Source organism: Diadema setosum, chromosome 15 (genome assembly GCF_964275005.1).
Source record: "Diadema setosum chromosome 15, eeDiaSeto1, whole genome shotgun sequence".
Classification (NCBI taxonomy): Eukaryota; Metazoa; Echinodermata; class Echinoidea; order Diadematoida; family Diadematidae; genus Diadema; species Diadema setosum.
The window spans coordinates 24655964-24672807 of NC_092699.1; the positions used below are offsets into that span (position 1 = coordinate 24655964).

At 38.9% G+C, this 16844-nt stretch overlaps 1 protein-coding gene and 1 non-coding gene across 2 annotated transcripts in view; one reads left to right on the forward strand and one right to left on the reverse strand.

Moving 5' to 3' along the window:
• LOC140238783 (neuralized-like protein 4) overlaps positions 1-3412 on the reverse strand; it is a 38926-nt gene extending 35514 nt beyond the window's left edge. Inside the window, exons 1-3 of the mRNA XM_072318679.1 lie at positions 3218-3412; positions 1722-2070; positions 157-668 (exon numbers count right to left, since the gene is read on the reverse strand). Coding sequence (XP_072174780.1) covers positions 157-668; positions 1722-2070; positions 3218-3397 — 1041 coding nt within the window. The 5' untranslated portion in view covers positions 3398-3412. The remainder of the gene's footprint in view (positions 1-156; positions 669-1721; positions 2071-3217) is intronic.
• A 517-nt stretch (positions 3413-3929) lies between these two features.
• Trnap-ugg (transfer RNA proline (anticodon UGG)) lies at positions 3930-4001 on the forward strand. The gene has a single exon. It is a non-coding gene; the product is annotated as a tRNA-Pro (tRNA).
• Positions 4002-16844: the final 12843 nt, after the last annotated feature.

Consider the following 16844-nt stretch of genomic DNA (forward strand, 5'->3'; position numbering starts at 1 on the left):
TTTCCATTCAGCACTGTACACTACAATCGCAAATTTAACCATTGGCAAAATAGTCTGAAGTCCCTATTCTAGAAAAATTAAAATTGCTGATGGCGTATACAGTAATCTCTTTCACCTAATGATATACTACGTTTGTAGCTACTCATTACCACTCACCTCAAAGATTTCATTGCTTCTTAGAGGCCTGCTGGTGATCACCACACCATTGTTGAATTCATCCATTGCATTCGTCCTCTCGGCTGTCTTCTGTGCATTCTTCAGGCGGATCATCGTGCCGTGCCGAGAGTGGAAGCAGAGCGGCGAATTCAGCGATGCCGAGGCGACGGCCACCGGCTCTCCAGACTCCGAACTGTCCGAGTCCTGCTCGATCTTGTTCATGTCCTCGTCATTTTCATTGTCGCCATCATCGCAGCTGTCATTGTCCTCGTCGTCCACCGAACTTTCTTCCTCCTCCTCTTCATCGTCGTCATCGTCGTCTTCCTCATCCTCATCATCCTCCTCTTCATCCTCCTCCTCGTCTTCATCTTCCTCTTCATCGTCATCATCCTCAATGGGTCCCATTTCAATGCAATTCCCATATGTATCATCTGTGTCCGTGTCAGTGTCATGGGAGGAGTCCAAACCTTCCAGTTCTTGGTTTGATACCATGCCTTCACTGGCATACAGTCCTCCAAGATTTACAAAAACAAAACAACACAAAACAGACAAACATGAATAACCATCAGAACAATCATCCATCATGTTTATATAAATATTCATTAAAGGCGATCAAAATAGCTGTGCCATACGTTTGGAGTTTCTTTGAAAATGCCCCTCCCCCATCCATCTTTCATTTTATGTTCATATTAAGAATTTGAATCTCACACCCATTGATAAAAAAGCAATACATGGTAAACTCAATTCAAAGATTTGCTGGAAGGGGATACTTAAATGTATTAGGATCTAATTGTGTCTTACTGAAAAAGTGCCAAAAAACACCCAAAAAGGAAATATGTTTACCACCCTCCCTGAGTTAAAAGGTTGTATGCTAACAATAGCAATTATTCAAAATTGTATTAAACAATTTTGATTTCATAGGAAACTCAGTTGCATATAATATCACAACTATTTGGATATTCACTCCAAAATGTAATGCTCAGAAACAGTTATGTGAAAAAGATCGCAGCTCTGAGGTAGCTTTCAAATGTCAAAGAAATCAGTATCTGGGATTTTCTGACTGATTAAAGCGTTCATCTTGTTATTCTATGGGTGATTATTTGTCAAAATTGAATCAAATGCTTGATAAGTTGCATTCATCTTTAACCCCGATGTCATGATAGGTACCGAGATCTATTTCCTCTCTGAAAAAAGAAAAGAAAAAGAAAAGATAAAGAATAAATCACACAAAGTCCTATCATAACAGGCAACCAAATTTCAGCATGTTTATTTTCTTCTCAAAACAGGAAAACCATGTGAACTGCACACTGAGTGGAAGGTGTTGGTTTTGACAGATCTTACATTATCTGGTACTGGAAGCATTTATACAGGATTTTTAATACTTTGCTATGCATGTATTCATAAATCAGGTTTTGATCATAACTTTGTCTACAACAAAGTCTACATTATAGCTGTATATGGTCAAAGTGTGGTGATATAAAAAGAACAGGATTACATATAAATGGACAATAATTGCTATTTTGAGACATCAAATGCAATGATTTTGACAGACATCACAGTTTTACCTCTCCTCTGTGAGCTGATAACTGTCACTTTTGTGCACTTCCCGTACAGGTCCACCACAGCATAGAGTTTCCTGGGCACATTGGATGCTGCAATACCCTTATCGACTCCATTCAAATGGATATGGAGCTCTCCACTACGTGTCCTTTGCACACCGATCCGATCTCCGATTGCACAAGCGTCAAGGTCGCAGCTGTATTCATCCAGGATTGACTCGCTGTTACGCAACACTGTGCATCCCGACAGAATCCAGGAGCCCTCGCACAGGGCCGTGGCACTAGCAGGCAGTTCAAGGTTTTCTGGGTCCAGAGATATGACTCCAATCTCGATCGACCCACTCCAAGTTTCAACCTGCATTAAGAGAAAGGCAAAGCCCCAAGATGGGAGAAACTTTCTTTCATTTAGGGCATTTCTAGTCCATGTTCCAACTTGCAAAACTGTGATGAATATGATGCTTTAAATGAGCAAAACTGAACTCATTTTTTGTTTTGTTTTTGTTTTTGTTTTTTGCATCAAACAGATTGTATTTAGTAACAGCTAGTTACAACTGATGCAGATGTTGTTCTCATAATGGTAATTGAGTTTATGAAAGGGGTATAAGATGACAGGAAGAAATAGGACTGTACGCACTTCTGGCACTAGTTGGACCACAACGGATCTAGCAACAAAAAATCAACTAATTTCAATTTGAAAAATCACAAACTGCTACCATTTTAGGCCAAATAAGTAAATTCTCATCTTCATTCATTTCGTCCAGGTAACTTGTCACTTTGCCCGAAGGAACTTTTCAGATTGGCTTAAAGGTATCAGAGAGCTTCGTATTGCTGCATAAAGAGTTAATGACATTACAACTGGTCAACTTGCAGCAAAATGTCACAAAGATTTAGACTGCTGCGTGCAGAGATCAGGGCCTCTCAAGATCGCATGTCATAGCCTACATTATATAAATGTACATCCAACTAGTGTTATGTGTGTGTGGATACAAAGCGAAGTCATGACATATAAACCATAAATCATGACCTAACTTTTCAAATCAAATACATTGCTCTTTCCAGCTTAGTGGCTTCCAAACTAAAACCAAAGTCTAAAGATTCAAGAATCAATTTTGATCAGACACATGGACATGGGCATGGCATAAACTGACATTAAGTGACAATGTGAAAAATAAAATGAATTTTCTCATGTTTCTGATTCTAAATTTACTGGGAATACTGTATCCAGAGTAGCAAAATTGTAAGAAACCCGAGATCCATATCCTCAAATCTGCATGCACCTTACGTTGAGCTGAACTTTCACCACACATCACATTCTAATCTTGGAGGTTCCAAACATAACACTAACCGTTCGATGGAGCTGGTGGAGATCAGCTTTGATGACCTCAGCTCAGAGGTCAGCTTACACTATCTCCAATATATGGGACTGTGATGACTGTTCTAATTCTCTTAGTTGACTAAATAGCACGGAGAAGGTCAGAGGTGATAAAAATAATGATACGAACCTTTTCGTCAATTCTGACTTCAAAAATTTCTCCATCTCTTAATGGACGTTTACTAAACACAAGTCCATTGTTGAATTCTTGCCTACAATCGTTACGACGAGCTGTTTTATCGCCATCACTTAGTGAAATTAATGTTCCGCATTTGTTGTGAAAAGGATGGATCCTCCGATGGTTCGCCATGATTTCCCCGGCGATGATGATCCCCGAACTGAATATTCATGAGATTATCTCCAACTCAAACTGGCCAAGCACGGTCGGTGAGCTGGCTAGCTGCAAACAGCATTCACACTGCATGCAACTCACTGGAGGCGCATGGCTCCTATCCTACACACGTTCCGGGGGCCCCTGAGTATGCTCCACTGATCTCTATCTCTGTGTACATGAGATGTGTGAAGGTTGATCCATTCAAAATATAGGGTGTTTTTGATGACTTGCTGCAATTCATATATAACAATTTTTTTTTTTTTTAGAGCACAGATTGCATAAGATCTATTGATACATATTGAATCAATAATTTTTTTCTTCTAGATCTGAATGAACATAATCCCTTGAAGGATGTTAATTTTCCGTTACAATTACAGAAATATTTATCATAGAAAGCTAAGAACCCCCAAAAGGAACATGAACTAATCCTGCTGCTAAAGAAAACATGGGAACCCAGGAACTGAATATTTCGTATATAATAAAAATGTAGCCATGTCACACTCAATGAGGCTTGTTGGTCTAGTGGCATGATTCTCGCTTTGGGTGCGAGAGGCCCCGGGTTCGATTCCCGGACAAGCCCCTTCGATTTTTTTTTTCCCATTCTTTTTTATCATTTTGGATTCAAAAGTTGAACACATGATCTACTCTTCATTCTAAATCATTTCGTCTTTCCTTTTCTTTGGTTTTCTTCTTAGTCTTAAATGTTCTTGCTACAACAACAACAAAAAAGGAAAAGAGTATTTTTTGTTTTGTTACTTTCAATCTTGAATAATACAAAAAAAGGAAGTTCTGTGAACATTCTTGGGTAGGTCATGAGGAGATATAATTTATATATGATGAGACCATGATATCTGTCAATTTAATTTGGATCAATGTTGTGCACAACTAACATCAAAGTTTTGCCAGAAACATGCAAAACTTTAAAAGTGTCATAATTTCCTCAATCAGGGTATGATTTTGCTGAAAACCCAAACAATTTCTTTGATTTTACTACACGTATATGTATCAAGGCCAGCTTGAATTTGGTGTGGATATGTACATGTATTTTATTCTGCTGAAGGAATGAAGGTGATGCAATAACAACGTAGAGAGATGACATTCAATGCTAAATGGATCCTTTTGTTTTGTGGATAATTCGTTTGTGCAGTTCAAGTTGTGGAGGTATTTAATGAAAAGGGACTCTAAATCAGGGAATAAAGAGAGATTAAAAAAAACACCTTATTTGCTACTTATTCATTGTTTTCCTTCACCTGAAGTTCACATGCACCAAAGTTGATGTCACCTATAGTATTGTAATGAAATGAGGTTAGAGCACGGAAGTTGGTGTCTCTGGTACGTCTGGTTAAGACGTAGGGGGCGTGCGGTGACCCCATGACCGTATGAGTTTCGATGGGGGTCACGGGTCGCACGTCACGTACTCACCTACTGTACGCGTTCAAGGACACAGCGTGCGCGCTGCCATATTGTCTCACTGTACGCTCTGACAACGAGTGGGGGCGCTGATCACTTTCGGCCGATTTAATTAATCGCACTTCCTGTACAGCTTTCACTAGGGTAAAAAATCGAGAACTACCTTTCGGCGGCAATTTTGAAATAATCTCAATGTCACATTGTCCAAAAAAGTGGATTTATGAAAAATGAAAGACCCCTCATCGTCCTTTGTCATACAGATAATGGTGACAATATGAAATTACGTTAATCAAGCCCTCTTTCTTTCACTGTCTCAACACATCGCCAACGCAGTTAGTCCCATGCGTATTTTCCACAATATTTAGTCATTTTATTTTACAATTTTTGAACGTATTTCAAACATTAACCAAAGTTTTTCCATAGTGCCTTTTGTGTTTTCTTTGATCAGTGATTCATATTCTTTGACTTTGTAATTCCAATTGCAAGTCTAATTGGGCAGATTTTTTTTTTTGATTGACTTTATATCACCATGCATGCCCGTGTTAACACAGGCTTGGATGTCCATCGGGACCATCTGTCTCGGGTGTAAATATGTGGTGATTTATTTTGCATGGACTGGAAAGTTGTTGGGATGGGATGGGATGGGCGATACTGTAAAACAGAAAAAAAAAATTCTGAAAATCCTGTGTTTTTATCTCCATTATTATCATTATGACCATCACCTTCATCACCACCATCATAATGAACTCCATCATCATCATCATTATCATCTGCACGACAACATTATCGCCTCCTTCATTATCAGCTTTACCATCATAATCTTGTCTTTTTAGTCATTGACATTGACTGGTCATTATCATCATCACCTCATCTTGGGATTTTACAGTTTTTGGATCTATGATGTCATAGCAATGATGATTGATATACTGTACGTATGTTATTTACCTCTGCTTCCTTTCCTTTATTTTTTCTTTCTCTTTGTTTTTTTTCCTCTCTACCGCTTATCCTCCCTTTATATACAATATATATAAATATATACAATGTATATATATATATATATATATATACATATATATATATATACATATTTTTTTTTCCTGACGCACAACTGCAATGATTATTCGTTATCATTATATCTCACAATTTGTAAAGTGATTATGTGCAATATTGGTGGGATTGGAAAGAAATTTATATAATGATATAATCACTGATATTGTTTTGTATGGATTAATTTGGATGCTGTGTTGTATGTTAGGGCAAGCTGATTTGAGTTGTTTCAGTTTATCGCATCACTGGCTGACATGGGGGGGGGGGTAGAGTTTGGGAACGCAGTAACAGGGAAGGTGTCTGGAGTTTTTCTTGACCGAAAGATTGGTCTGCATCTGGTCGTCAGGGAAACGTTCCGTGGAGACTGCGTCTGGTTACCACGGATCCCCAGGATAGCGTTAACGTCAAAAATAAATAAATAAATAAATAAATAAATAAGAATAAATAAATAAGAATAAAATAAAATAAATAATGTAGATAAATAAAAGACTCCTCCAGACAGACGGATCTTTCTGTCTACAGTTTTTCATGCCAATGGAGCCAGTTTTCATGCCATGTTTTCATACGATTGTTCTTTTCAGTTTGACTTTGCATACGTGTTCGGTTGTTTATCTATTTATCATGTACTATTTCGTGTTGTTTTCTTCTCTCTATGTACATATTGTATTTGTTGTTTTGTCATTTATATGTAAAAATCCAGCACTGAATTTCTTGTGATGTTTTTATTGGACGGTTAAAAATGAATTGAATTGACTTTACTTGAATTGAACTGAATTGAATTGAATTCTCTCGAAAAAAATGCCCACAAATGTTGTCAATCGGGAGCAAGATCCTCATGTTGGTATATGCAGTGTATGTTCACTGGCCATGGAAAAAAAATAAGGGTGGCCCCACTAAAAAAACAAGGGTGACCCCACTAAAAAGCATCATCAATTTCAAAACACACATGGGTGATTACTGTTGCAGCACTCCACGATCACCAGTATCATAAAAAAACATGAAACACATGCAATGACCTCACACCATCTCAAACAGAGGCAATGGCAGCCAAAGTTGTAAAAGAAATGATAGGCTAGCAAAATCCACAAACAAAACAGCAATTCTCAAGGATGGCAACTTAGGACAGGCAATGTATTTTTTTCTGTTTATTACAATAATTAATATAAGCTTGTAATTAATAACAACATAAACTATAAATTCATATATAAAATATATCATACAAATTACTTTTAAATAGGCTCTTTGTTGCAGTGTTATGTATAGATTATTTCCTTTACTTTTGAGGGGGGACAGAACATAGGATATACATGTATACCATTGTCAGTGTAATGTAGATACATGCTGTCATTTTCATTAGTACTGTATAAGTTATATACATGTATTTTGCTGGGGGGGGGGTATATCTTCACGAGTCAGTCTTCATAAAATTTCCCTTTCCAATATTTGTCTATTCATAGTTAAAGAAACATTACTAAAATTCTAAAATTAAACTCTTGCTAACTTCCCAATCTAGTGATAAAATCACAAAGAAATTATGTATGTGAAATAAATAGCTTATACATTAAAACTCAACAGAAGTCAGATGTTTTATAATCTAATACCCAAGCCTAAGCCAGTATGTGACCTTCCCTTATCACTTCACAAAAACTGAACTACACCTTTTGAAAATTAAAACTCAACATTGTCGAAGACAACATTATCCCGTGGTACCAGCTTTGGGGAGCTGGGCTTGGCCTCATGGGTGAGCGAGGGGGGAGAAGCAATGTACTCCCACCTTAACAACATAAGGAGCAACCTGAGACGTTTCTCCCTCACAGACGAGCTCCAGCTTGATCTCTGATCAGTCGAAGAACAATGGATCTTTTTGAACCCAGCTTCCTATCACAGAAACAGGAAAAAGTAAAGTGATCAAACAATGAGTGAATGCAAAGGAAATCTATGATTACTGAAACTAGAGAAAGACAATAGACTGTAATTGCTTGATGAATCAAACACTAATCTCTGACTCACTACGTACTGCATCTATTGTTATCGTGATGGCTGCTTCGAAAGCAGCAGAGAAGACAACCAAGAAGAAATCGGCTGAGCATTCACCGACTCAGGTGATGGTCCTTTAGTTTCTCGCAGTAGAATTGCACCTAATATACATTGCAAATACACTTAAGTACATCAAAAATGCAGATATCAAATTTCATTTAAAGGACTGAGGAGATACAGGTACCTAAATAAACTTGCTCCAGGGTGCATGTTGTTCATCATCTAGTTTGAACCAACAATGAGTGATTCTCAAGTATCCATACAATAATAATATTGTCTATAAAGGATGTTAATTTGAATGCGAACGAGACTGAATATTGATATTTCATGATTATGCAGATCAAGTCTGTGTACATCTGGCAGGAAAATACCAAAGCAGTATACTGACTACTTAAATATTGTTTTGAATTTTTATGTAGTTACTGTACAAATACAGCGCCCCCCCCCCCCCCCCCCAAAAAAAAAAAAAAAAAAAAAAATCAGGGCTCCAGAACTTTTTTCAAAAATCTTTATTATTTACTTTACTTTTCAGCGTAATCATCCAGCATGCCTGCAGCCTGCGGATGAAAGCCAACATGCATGTACACGTATTACCGGTACCGGGTACGCAAAGATACGACACCCCTTTGCCTCATGCATTAAAACTTAAAAGCATGACCACTGGAGCTGGCGCAGGGGAAAAAAAAAAATAATTCCCCCCCCCCCCTATAAAAAAAAAAAAAGTCCCAACGCCTATGGGTATAGCACTGTAGATAAGGTCAATATGATGATATATTCATAACAATGTGTCAATGTGATGTTCATATCTAATCAGATGAGATATCATCACACACATTTGAAAAGCTAACTGTGTGTCAAAGTTAGGGATCAAACACTTACAAAATGATTGGTAGCGATTCAGAATATTATAATAAGACAAGATGACCTGCAAATGCGTCGTAATACATAAAAGTGAATTTTTAATATTTTTTACAAGTTGTGTTGGTGGTTTTTGACGCGTACACTACGCGCATAGTACGGCATGGGACCACGCTCACATCGAATGCGAACGGAAACTCACCTGCACGTCGCCCCAACGGCACCGGCGTACTCCAGATGCGTGTCCCGATCAAAACACGATTATGCTGCTTTTAAACTCAGTTGAAGATCACTCTAATCAAGATTATTTCTCCGAATCAACTAAAACAATCAGATAAAGCCATCGGTAATATCGTACTGTATAAGAGGTACGAAGAATTACACTTCAGCGTCACATGGATGTTCAAAAATTGACTAAAAACGGTCACGACGTCAAAAACGATGGAAACTCTGTTTATTTGTTGCCGAACTTCAGACACACGTAAAAAAAGTTCTACCCAATTAGACTTGCAAACTGAATGGCCAATTTGAAGAGAAAATAATAAATATCAAAATTATATTAATGATTTTCAGCAAAAAACTTTGAATAATTTTTAATCAATCAACCAAAAAACCCTTAAATTTTTTGAAGATCAAATTGATAGGAAACAGGAATTTTTGAATGACTTTTTAAAATATTTGGATTGATATTTTATTCATGAAATTGGCATTGTTAGAATGAGTATGACACGAGGAAGATATTGGCGATTATTTCAGATCAAACATTTGATTGGCTGATCGACGAGGGGAAATGTTTATGCATGATAAGAGAGAGACGGTAAGCGCATGAAAATGTGGAATTTGGGGTGACAAAATGGCCGCGCGCGGCTTGTGGCCGTTGAAGTGAGTACGTGACGTGGTTATACTCTCGCTCGGGCAGAAGGAGCGAGGAGTGGTGAGCTGACGCTCGTCGGGGGCGGACGTGTCCGCGGAGTCCCCCCGTGGTTTTGTAGTGTATTGTACACTAAAGTCTTGTAACGCTGTGTGTATCGGCCATTCGTGCGGCGATACAGTGGTGCATCGTGTCAGGCGACTGGTCCTGACGGGTAGCCGGATTGGCGAGTACGGTAATAAAGTTCTTCTTCGCACGCACTTCGATTGTCATCTCGGTGAATTATTGATGCTTTCTCTACGTGATGATGCGATATGATGTGATCCTTGTGAGTCTGCGTGAGGTGTCCGCGAACTTACCCAAAAAAGATCCCACACAATAACTGGAGAAATCCGGTTATATTACATTGGTGGCAGCGTCGGGATGGGTTTCGTGGACCAGGTGACTGCTAAATCATGTTAATGTAAAATTGTTTTGCATTAATAAATTAGAGGAGAGAGGATTTATCCTGCAGTGCTATAGTAGTGCCCTCGTTACGAATGCCTACTATACTTTTCATTGCCTGCAGGGTGAGGCTGGATCAGTAAATACATCTTGCGTATATTTCGTCCTGCAGGGAAGGGCGCCTGCAGGGAAGGGCGCCTGCAGGGAAGGGCGCCTGCAGGGAAGGGCGCCTGCAGTGAAGAGCGCCTGCAGGCGAAAGGCGCCTGCAGGCCGAAGGCGCCTGCATTATTTTAATAGACTCTGCGCCTGAAGAAAATGAAGAAATAGTATCGCCTGCCAAGAGAAGTAGTAGCGCCTTGCTAAGAGAAATAGTAGCGCCTGCAGTGACAGCGGTGCCTTCACATTGAATGCCTGCTATGCCTGCAGTGCCATTAGAAGTGCCGTCAGATCGAATGCCTGCTATGCCTTCACAGGCATGACTAAAGTTCACGATCAGACTGAAATTCTGTTCGCTGGTGCATTTTAATGCAATTCTGCGTTGCTACACATCATGACAACGGAAATGACAAGGTCCGTTCCTGGTTGTAGGAAGGTTGTCGGACGTGACCTGCCGAACACAAGAGAAAACATCGGAAAGAAAAGCGGTGTGCACGTGGATCGAATGAAACTGTGCTTTGGCGAGCCGTTGTTGCAGTCGTGGATCGAGGCTGGTGGAGGTGTTGATGCTCCTTTGCAGGAGCTGGATCGTCATGCTCTCCTGGCACCATGCATCTCGGAAGTTCCTCAACGAAGCTGCAGACGTTCGACCAGAGTCTGACCCTATCGATTCGCACACCGGCAAAGATGAATCCATTTCTCCGACGTTTTCCATACTGATCTCCGACGCAATCAACCAAGGAAGCGAAACTCTCCTCAGCGATACGATGACTCGTATCAGGGATGCTGGGTAGAGCGCCAGGTGATTGTAGTGACTCGTGTACAGCCGCAACTTAATGTATATAATGTAGGAAACTGCGGGATCCCTGCAATAGGTGCACCATACCTGCAACGCCACGTGCTACTTCGACAGGTAAAACCAGCAGTGACGTATTGTCATATCTGTCATGTGGTCTGCGAGATAACTTACGATAAGGATATCTGGTACACCAAGCGGGACGGCGCAAGGAATTCTCCGGAGACGCTATGGTTGGAGTGCAGGACGGGAACCCTAGCGGAAGGCGCAACGACTTACCAAATGACGCTACAGTGTTATATTTGTCTTTAAAATGTGGACTGCTATTAAGAGAGCTTTGTTTATTTTTTATTTTTTGGTGTAAATACGTGTAAATACAATGTAAACTATCGGAAAAGCTATACTTTTGGAAGGTAACTTCTGCGTTCGTTTTGTAAGCTAGGCGGGAGACAATGATGCATAGGCCTAGTGATAAATACCTCGCTTGTTCAGTAATGATGCGGTTTTCACATCTTTTTTTGTGTGTTTATTAAGTTATGTAAATACATGTAAATGCAAAGTTGCGAACCAGTGTTTCGCGTATGTATGTCATACACTTGGTTGTTTTAGCATGTAAGAATAGGTAAATGTGCTTTATACGCTTAAGTAATTTGTGAAGTTTATGTAAAAATGTTGTTCTCGCGTTATTGTTTATGTTTCTGTTTGTGTGGGATACGGGATTGTAGTATCCGGTTTTGGTCATTTCATTGTTTATGTAAAGCCCGAGTTGCCCTAGTCAAGGGACTGACTAGTCTTAGGGAGGGGCTGTGTAATGAAATGAGGTTAGAGCACGGAAGTTGGTGTCTCTGGTACGTCTGGTTAAGACGTAGGGGGCGTGCGGTGACCCCATGACCGTATGAGTTTCGATGGGGGTCACGGGTCGCACGTGGTTATACTCTCGCTCGGGCAGAAGGAGCGAGGAGTGGTGAGCTGACGCTCGTCGGGGGCGGACGTGTCCGCGGAGTCCCCCCGTGGTTTTGTAGTGTATTGTACACTAAAGTCTTGTAACGCTGTGTGTATCGGCCATTCGTGCGGCGATACAGTGGTGCATCGTGTCAGGCGACTGGTCCTGACGGGTAGCCGGATTGGCGAGTACGGTAATAAAGTTCTTCTTCGCACGCACTTCGATTGTCATCTCGGTGAATTATTGATGCTTTCTCTACGTGATGATGCGATATGATGTGATCCTTGTGAGTCTGCGTGAGGTGTCCGCGAACTTACCCAAAAAAGATCCCACACAATAACTGGAGAAATCCGGTTATATTACATTATTATGCCCATCTGGATTGTTCTCTGAAAAAAAAAAAAAAAACCCTCGGTAACATACCAGTAATCATGATGGTGCCTGTATAATTACATGTCACTACTGTAGGGATTTCCAATCATTATTGTAGTGTACATGCTAACATTTACTTCCATTCTCAGTAATGCATACTCTGGCGAGCACAGGCGATGTGAAATGCTTTTTTTTTTTTTTTTTTTTTTTTTTTTAGAAGTGCGGGACTGACCAGCCTAGAGGAAAGGTCTTTCTAACCACTTCTGGTGAAGTCTTGGGTCCCCTAACACCAGAAATCTGGCAAAATATGCAACATTTTTCAATGAATCAAGCTTTTACTCGCTTCATTATGTATTTTGGGTAAAGATATCACCTCATTAATCAGTGTAGGTCACTCCGACCAGTTTCATAGTTTCGTCTAAACATTAGGCCTACCTTCATAACTGGCATTGGTTTGTATGAACTTATTACCAATCTGTTTGATTTCACTGGGTTTATCGAGTTAACTTCACTGCACTTCAACCCTAAATCTTGTCATTGGTCACAATATGGACTGAAACAAAAAGCATATCCCCTATGTTAAAAAAGAGGTCTGTGCATTCGCAACCATGCGGCGTTATATGTCTTCCACTGTTATACACTTTTAGAGTATACACATACAGCTGTACTAAGTAATTGTACCTCAGTCCAGTCAATGTAAATGTATGTAGCTATATCAATTAAAAGACAAGTTCACCTTAATAATTATGAGTGTACAGAGAAAATGCAGCAATATTTGTACTCCAGAACTCATCAGTGAAAGTTAAAGGGAAAATGACCATACATCCAAAAGTTATTACGATTTGAAGTTTCATTATCGCCATCGCTGGATGAGAAGACTATGTATTTCTGTTTGTAATGTTGTATGCGTAGAACAATATAGAAAAAATATAAAGAAAAATCAACATATCTTTTCTTGCATGATAAAAGAGCACTTGACTTGCCTCTTTCATAAGGCAGGTGGAATAATATGTCAGTAACATGTCAAGGGAATGTGTGCTTTTCAAAAAAGAAAGAATATTTCTGGGGATTCTGTTTATATTTTCCTTATATCGCTTTACACATGTGACATCATGTAGTCTTCTCAGCCAGCAGTGACTACACAGAAACTTAAATAATTCATAACTTTTGAACAGATTGTCTGACTTTCCTCAAACTTTCACTGATGTGTTCTACTGATGGTGCTACATTCACTCAATCCACATGTGCTTTATAATACTTCTCAGAGTTTTAAGAGGACACATTGGGGAAGTTTTCCCCAATACGCAATATATCCACTGGTCATGTATAGAACACATTGTTACCTGCAATATTTCAATGTTGTGTCGCATGGAAATTTTAACACTTCATAAGGCCCTTTGGTAGTGAAGGCAGGGCATAACAAACGCTGAATACAATGTACACAAAATGTGTGAACATTTGTGTGCAGCATCCTCTATGTAGTTGATACATCCAACATCACTCACTCAAAGGAATGAGCACAACTTGGTCCAAGTCATTTCTGTAGCTCATAATATATTTTAATGAACATCTCAACCATAAAATACAGGAAATCTATGAACAATATTGTTTGTAAGTCACTCCATCTGTACGATTTTGTGTCATGATAGCTAGCACATGCATTTCAGACTCCACAGAGAACTTCTCTCTCATTACAGGGTTTGCACATTTTCATAATTCTTCTTTCTACATACCAATGGCGGATCCAGAGAGGACCGCACCAGGCGCACGCCTCCCTGCCTTTATTTTTTGTTGAAACAAAAAAAAAAGAAAAAGAACAAATGGAGGGAGGGGTGCGTGCACCCCCCTTAATTTGTAAATGCACCCCCTCTTTACGGAATTCCTGGATCCGCCCCTGCATACCTACCCCAAATGTAAATAGTGACATTTTCTTAGGACTAATTATGCCAAGTCAGTAATATGGGATTACATGTCCGTTTGGTTTTGCAGAGGTCCACTGGTCAGTTATGATTCAATTTCCACTTACAACAAGGCATGACATCTGACACCTCTTTTTCTTTTTCTTTGACATTGTAACTTGCAAATGCTTCTGTCTCTAGAGAAAAATCAATTTCTATTCAAATACACCTGTATTACAATCCTCATTCTACTTTCAAATTTGCTTGCAATTCTCGTATGATAATGTAAGTTTTGTTTTCAATAATAATCTGGTTTCAATAACTTTACAATCCCTTTGAAACTTGTGTTCCTTCTGCAACCCTGAAAATAATATTTCTTTCACACGCTGGTATATTGTACAGGTTGGTAATTCAGACCTTTCTACAAAGTAATAGAACTGGAAACTTTTTTTTTTTATGACGGAGGGTGAATTAATACTACAGATTTCCAGAGAATTTATTTAGACCCCCCCCCCCCAAAAAAAAAAAAAAGAAAAAAGAAAATTCCAACCACTATTCTCGGCACAAAAGGGGAACATATTTTTTGTGACACAGGGTTAGTTTTTCCATTTCTTTTTTAAAAGCTCCGAGGAATATCACTGAAAAGATTAAATGTATGATGTTGGGAGACATTATTCTTCAACCACTCAATTTTTTTTTTTTTTTTTTGTATTTGCAAAAGGGATATAGAGTTGTACAACCTTTAAAGCTGGCAAATTTCTCTACATCTAACGTACCACACTGCACTGAAAATCATCAATGAGATGATGTAATGCAGTTGTAACAATTTTGTATAAAGTAACTCAAAGAAAACTTGAGTATTTGCACAAATCATTTCTAAAAGCTACTTCCAAGAAATCAGTCTTTATTTTAAAAAGTAGTTGACAAGACGTACCATCTTTTGACGCCCTACTTAAAAAAAACAAAGTGGCTGAAGACAGGAATACAGTACTTCCTTAAGCAGTAATTTTCAGTGTAAAACATCACATTCATGTGAATATGACATCAAAATAGCAACCCTGCATTCTTTTCGCAAAGGGAGGCAAATGAAATATACATGCCACTTCTCATATAGGATTAAAATATACAATGAAATATAATTTATGTCATTTACATTAACATCAATTCAACATGTTGACATCATGATCTACATATCTAAACAGGAGAAGTGTTTCCACTCAAAACCCAGCCTCATAGTAACAAACATTTCTTTGGGAATATAATCTAAAATAATGTCTCAATATTAGATATGATGTCATATACTTCCTTTTGCCAAAAATAGACTACACCAGCAAGCCACTAATTTCATACAATCTGGGATGCCTAGAATACCCAAGATGCTACATGTACTTGGGTCTCTGATTTTTCTGTACAGAATGCTTTTTGAGTTTACATGCCTGCATCTGTTTCACAAAAGGGAAAAAAAGAAAGAAAATCAGCACAATTTCTAGCCTGTTGTATATATCTCAATGAACAATCTAACCAGAAATCAGCAAAAAGTTGTAATACATCATATACCATTACAAAAACGGCCCCTCTGCCATATCCAATGACCAAGACTGTTCTTTACAATGGGTACACAGCAAAATGACACTAAGCCTAAAGACCCTAAAATTACATTCTTGTGTTTTGTTCTCATTTGTTTCTCTTTGATAGAATCACTGTACTGCAGTGTCTATGTTGGAATATGTTTTCATGTTTACCTTTGGCATATACATTACTTTGTGCAACTACCTATGCCATTTCATGAAGCCATTCTCACATGTACAAAAAACTGTACTTTAAACTTGCCTCCCAGTATGACCGCACAGTATCATGCCCCAATCTATGCATCAGAAACAAGCAACACATGGTCCACAGTAACAAGTTTTTCTTTTGGTAATGTTTGGGTTTCTGAGGCACCACAGGAATGTTTACACTGTGAATATACAAACAAATAGGTCAACGCAGGAGTAAAAGGGTTGGTACCATCATACAGTACACGGAGGAAACTTGTTATAACAAGGTCAGACATAGCGAGATATCAGCTATAACTAGGAATTTTAAGTGATCCCAAGACAGCTTGCCATAGCAAGGTTCCTTTGTACCTAACCCCGGCGCAGGGCGAACCACATGTTGGGATCGCTGGTGCGATTACTTTGCACCATACTTGTGCATACAGCAATTCAGACCATCTGCTTTATGCAGCTACTCCAAAAGTCTGCAGAGCAGTTTAGTGTTGGAACCTGCACATAGCAGCCACTTAATTTGTCTCCCATGGGTTATGCATTACACATGTATATTAAGTGGCCACACACTATACACTGAACTCTGACTGTTGGCATACTTATCAGATTATGACTATCCATTCAGCAAATTCCTGCACCTTGCACAACAGAGATATTTTTAGGAAAACAATTTTGACAACCAAGAGAAGCATACAAGATATTATAAAGAAAATATTGTCTTTCACACTCATTTGAGACTGAGAAAAAACACATAAGATTACCAGTAATGGCCTGTAACATCAAGGTGTCAGTGTATAAGGGATAAAGAATTATGTGACACCTATT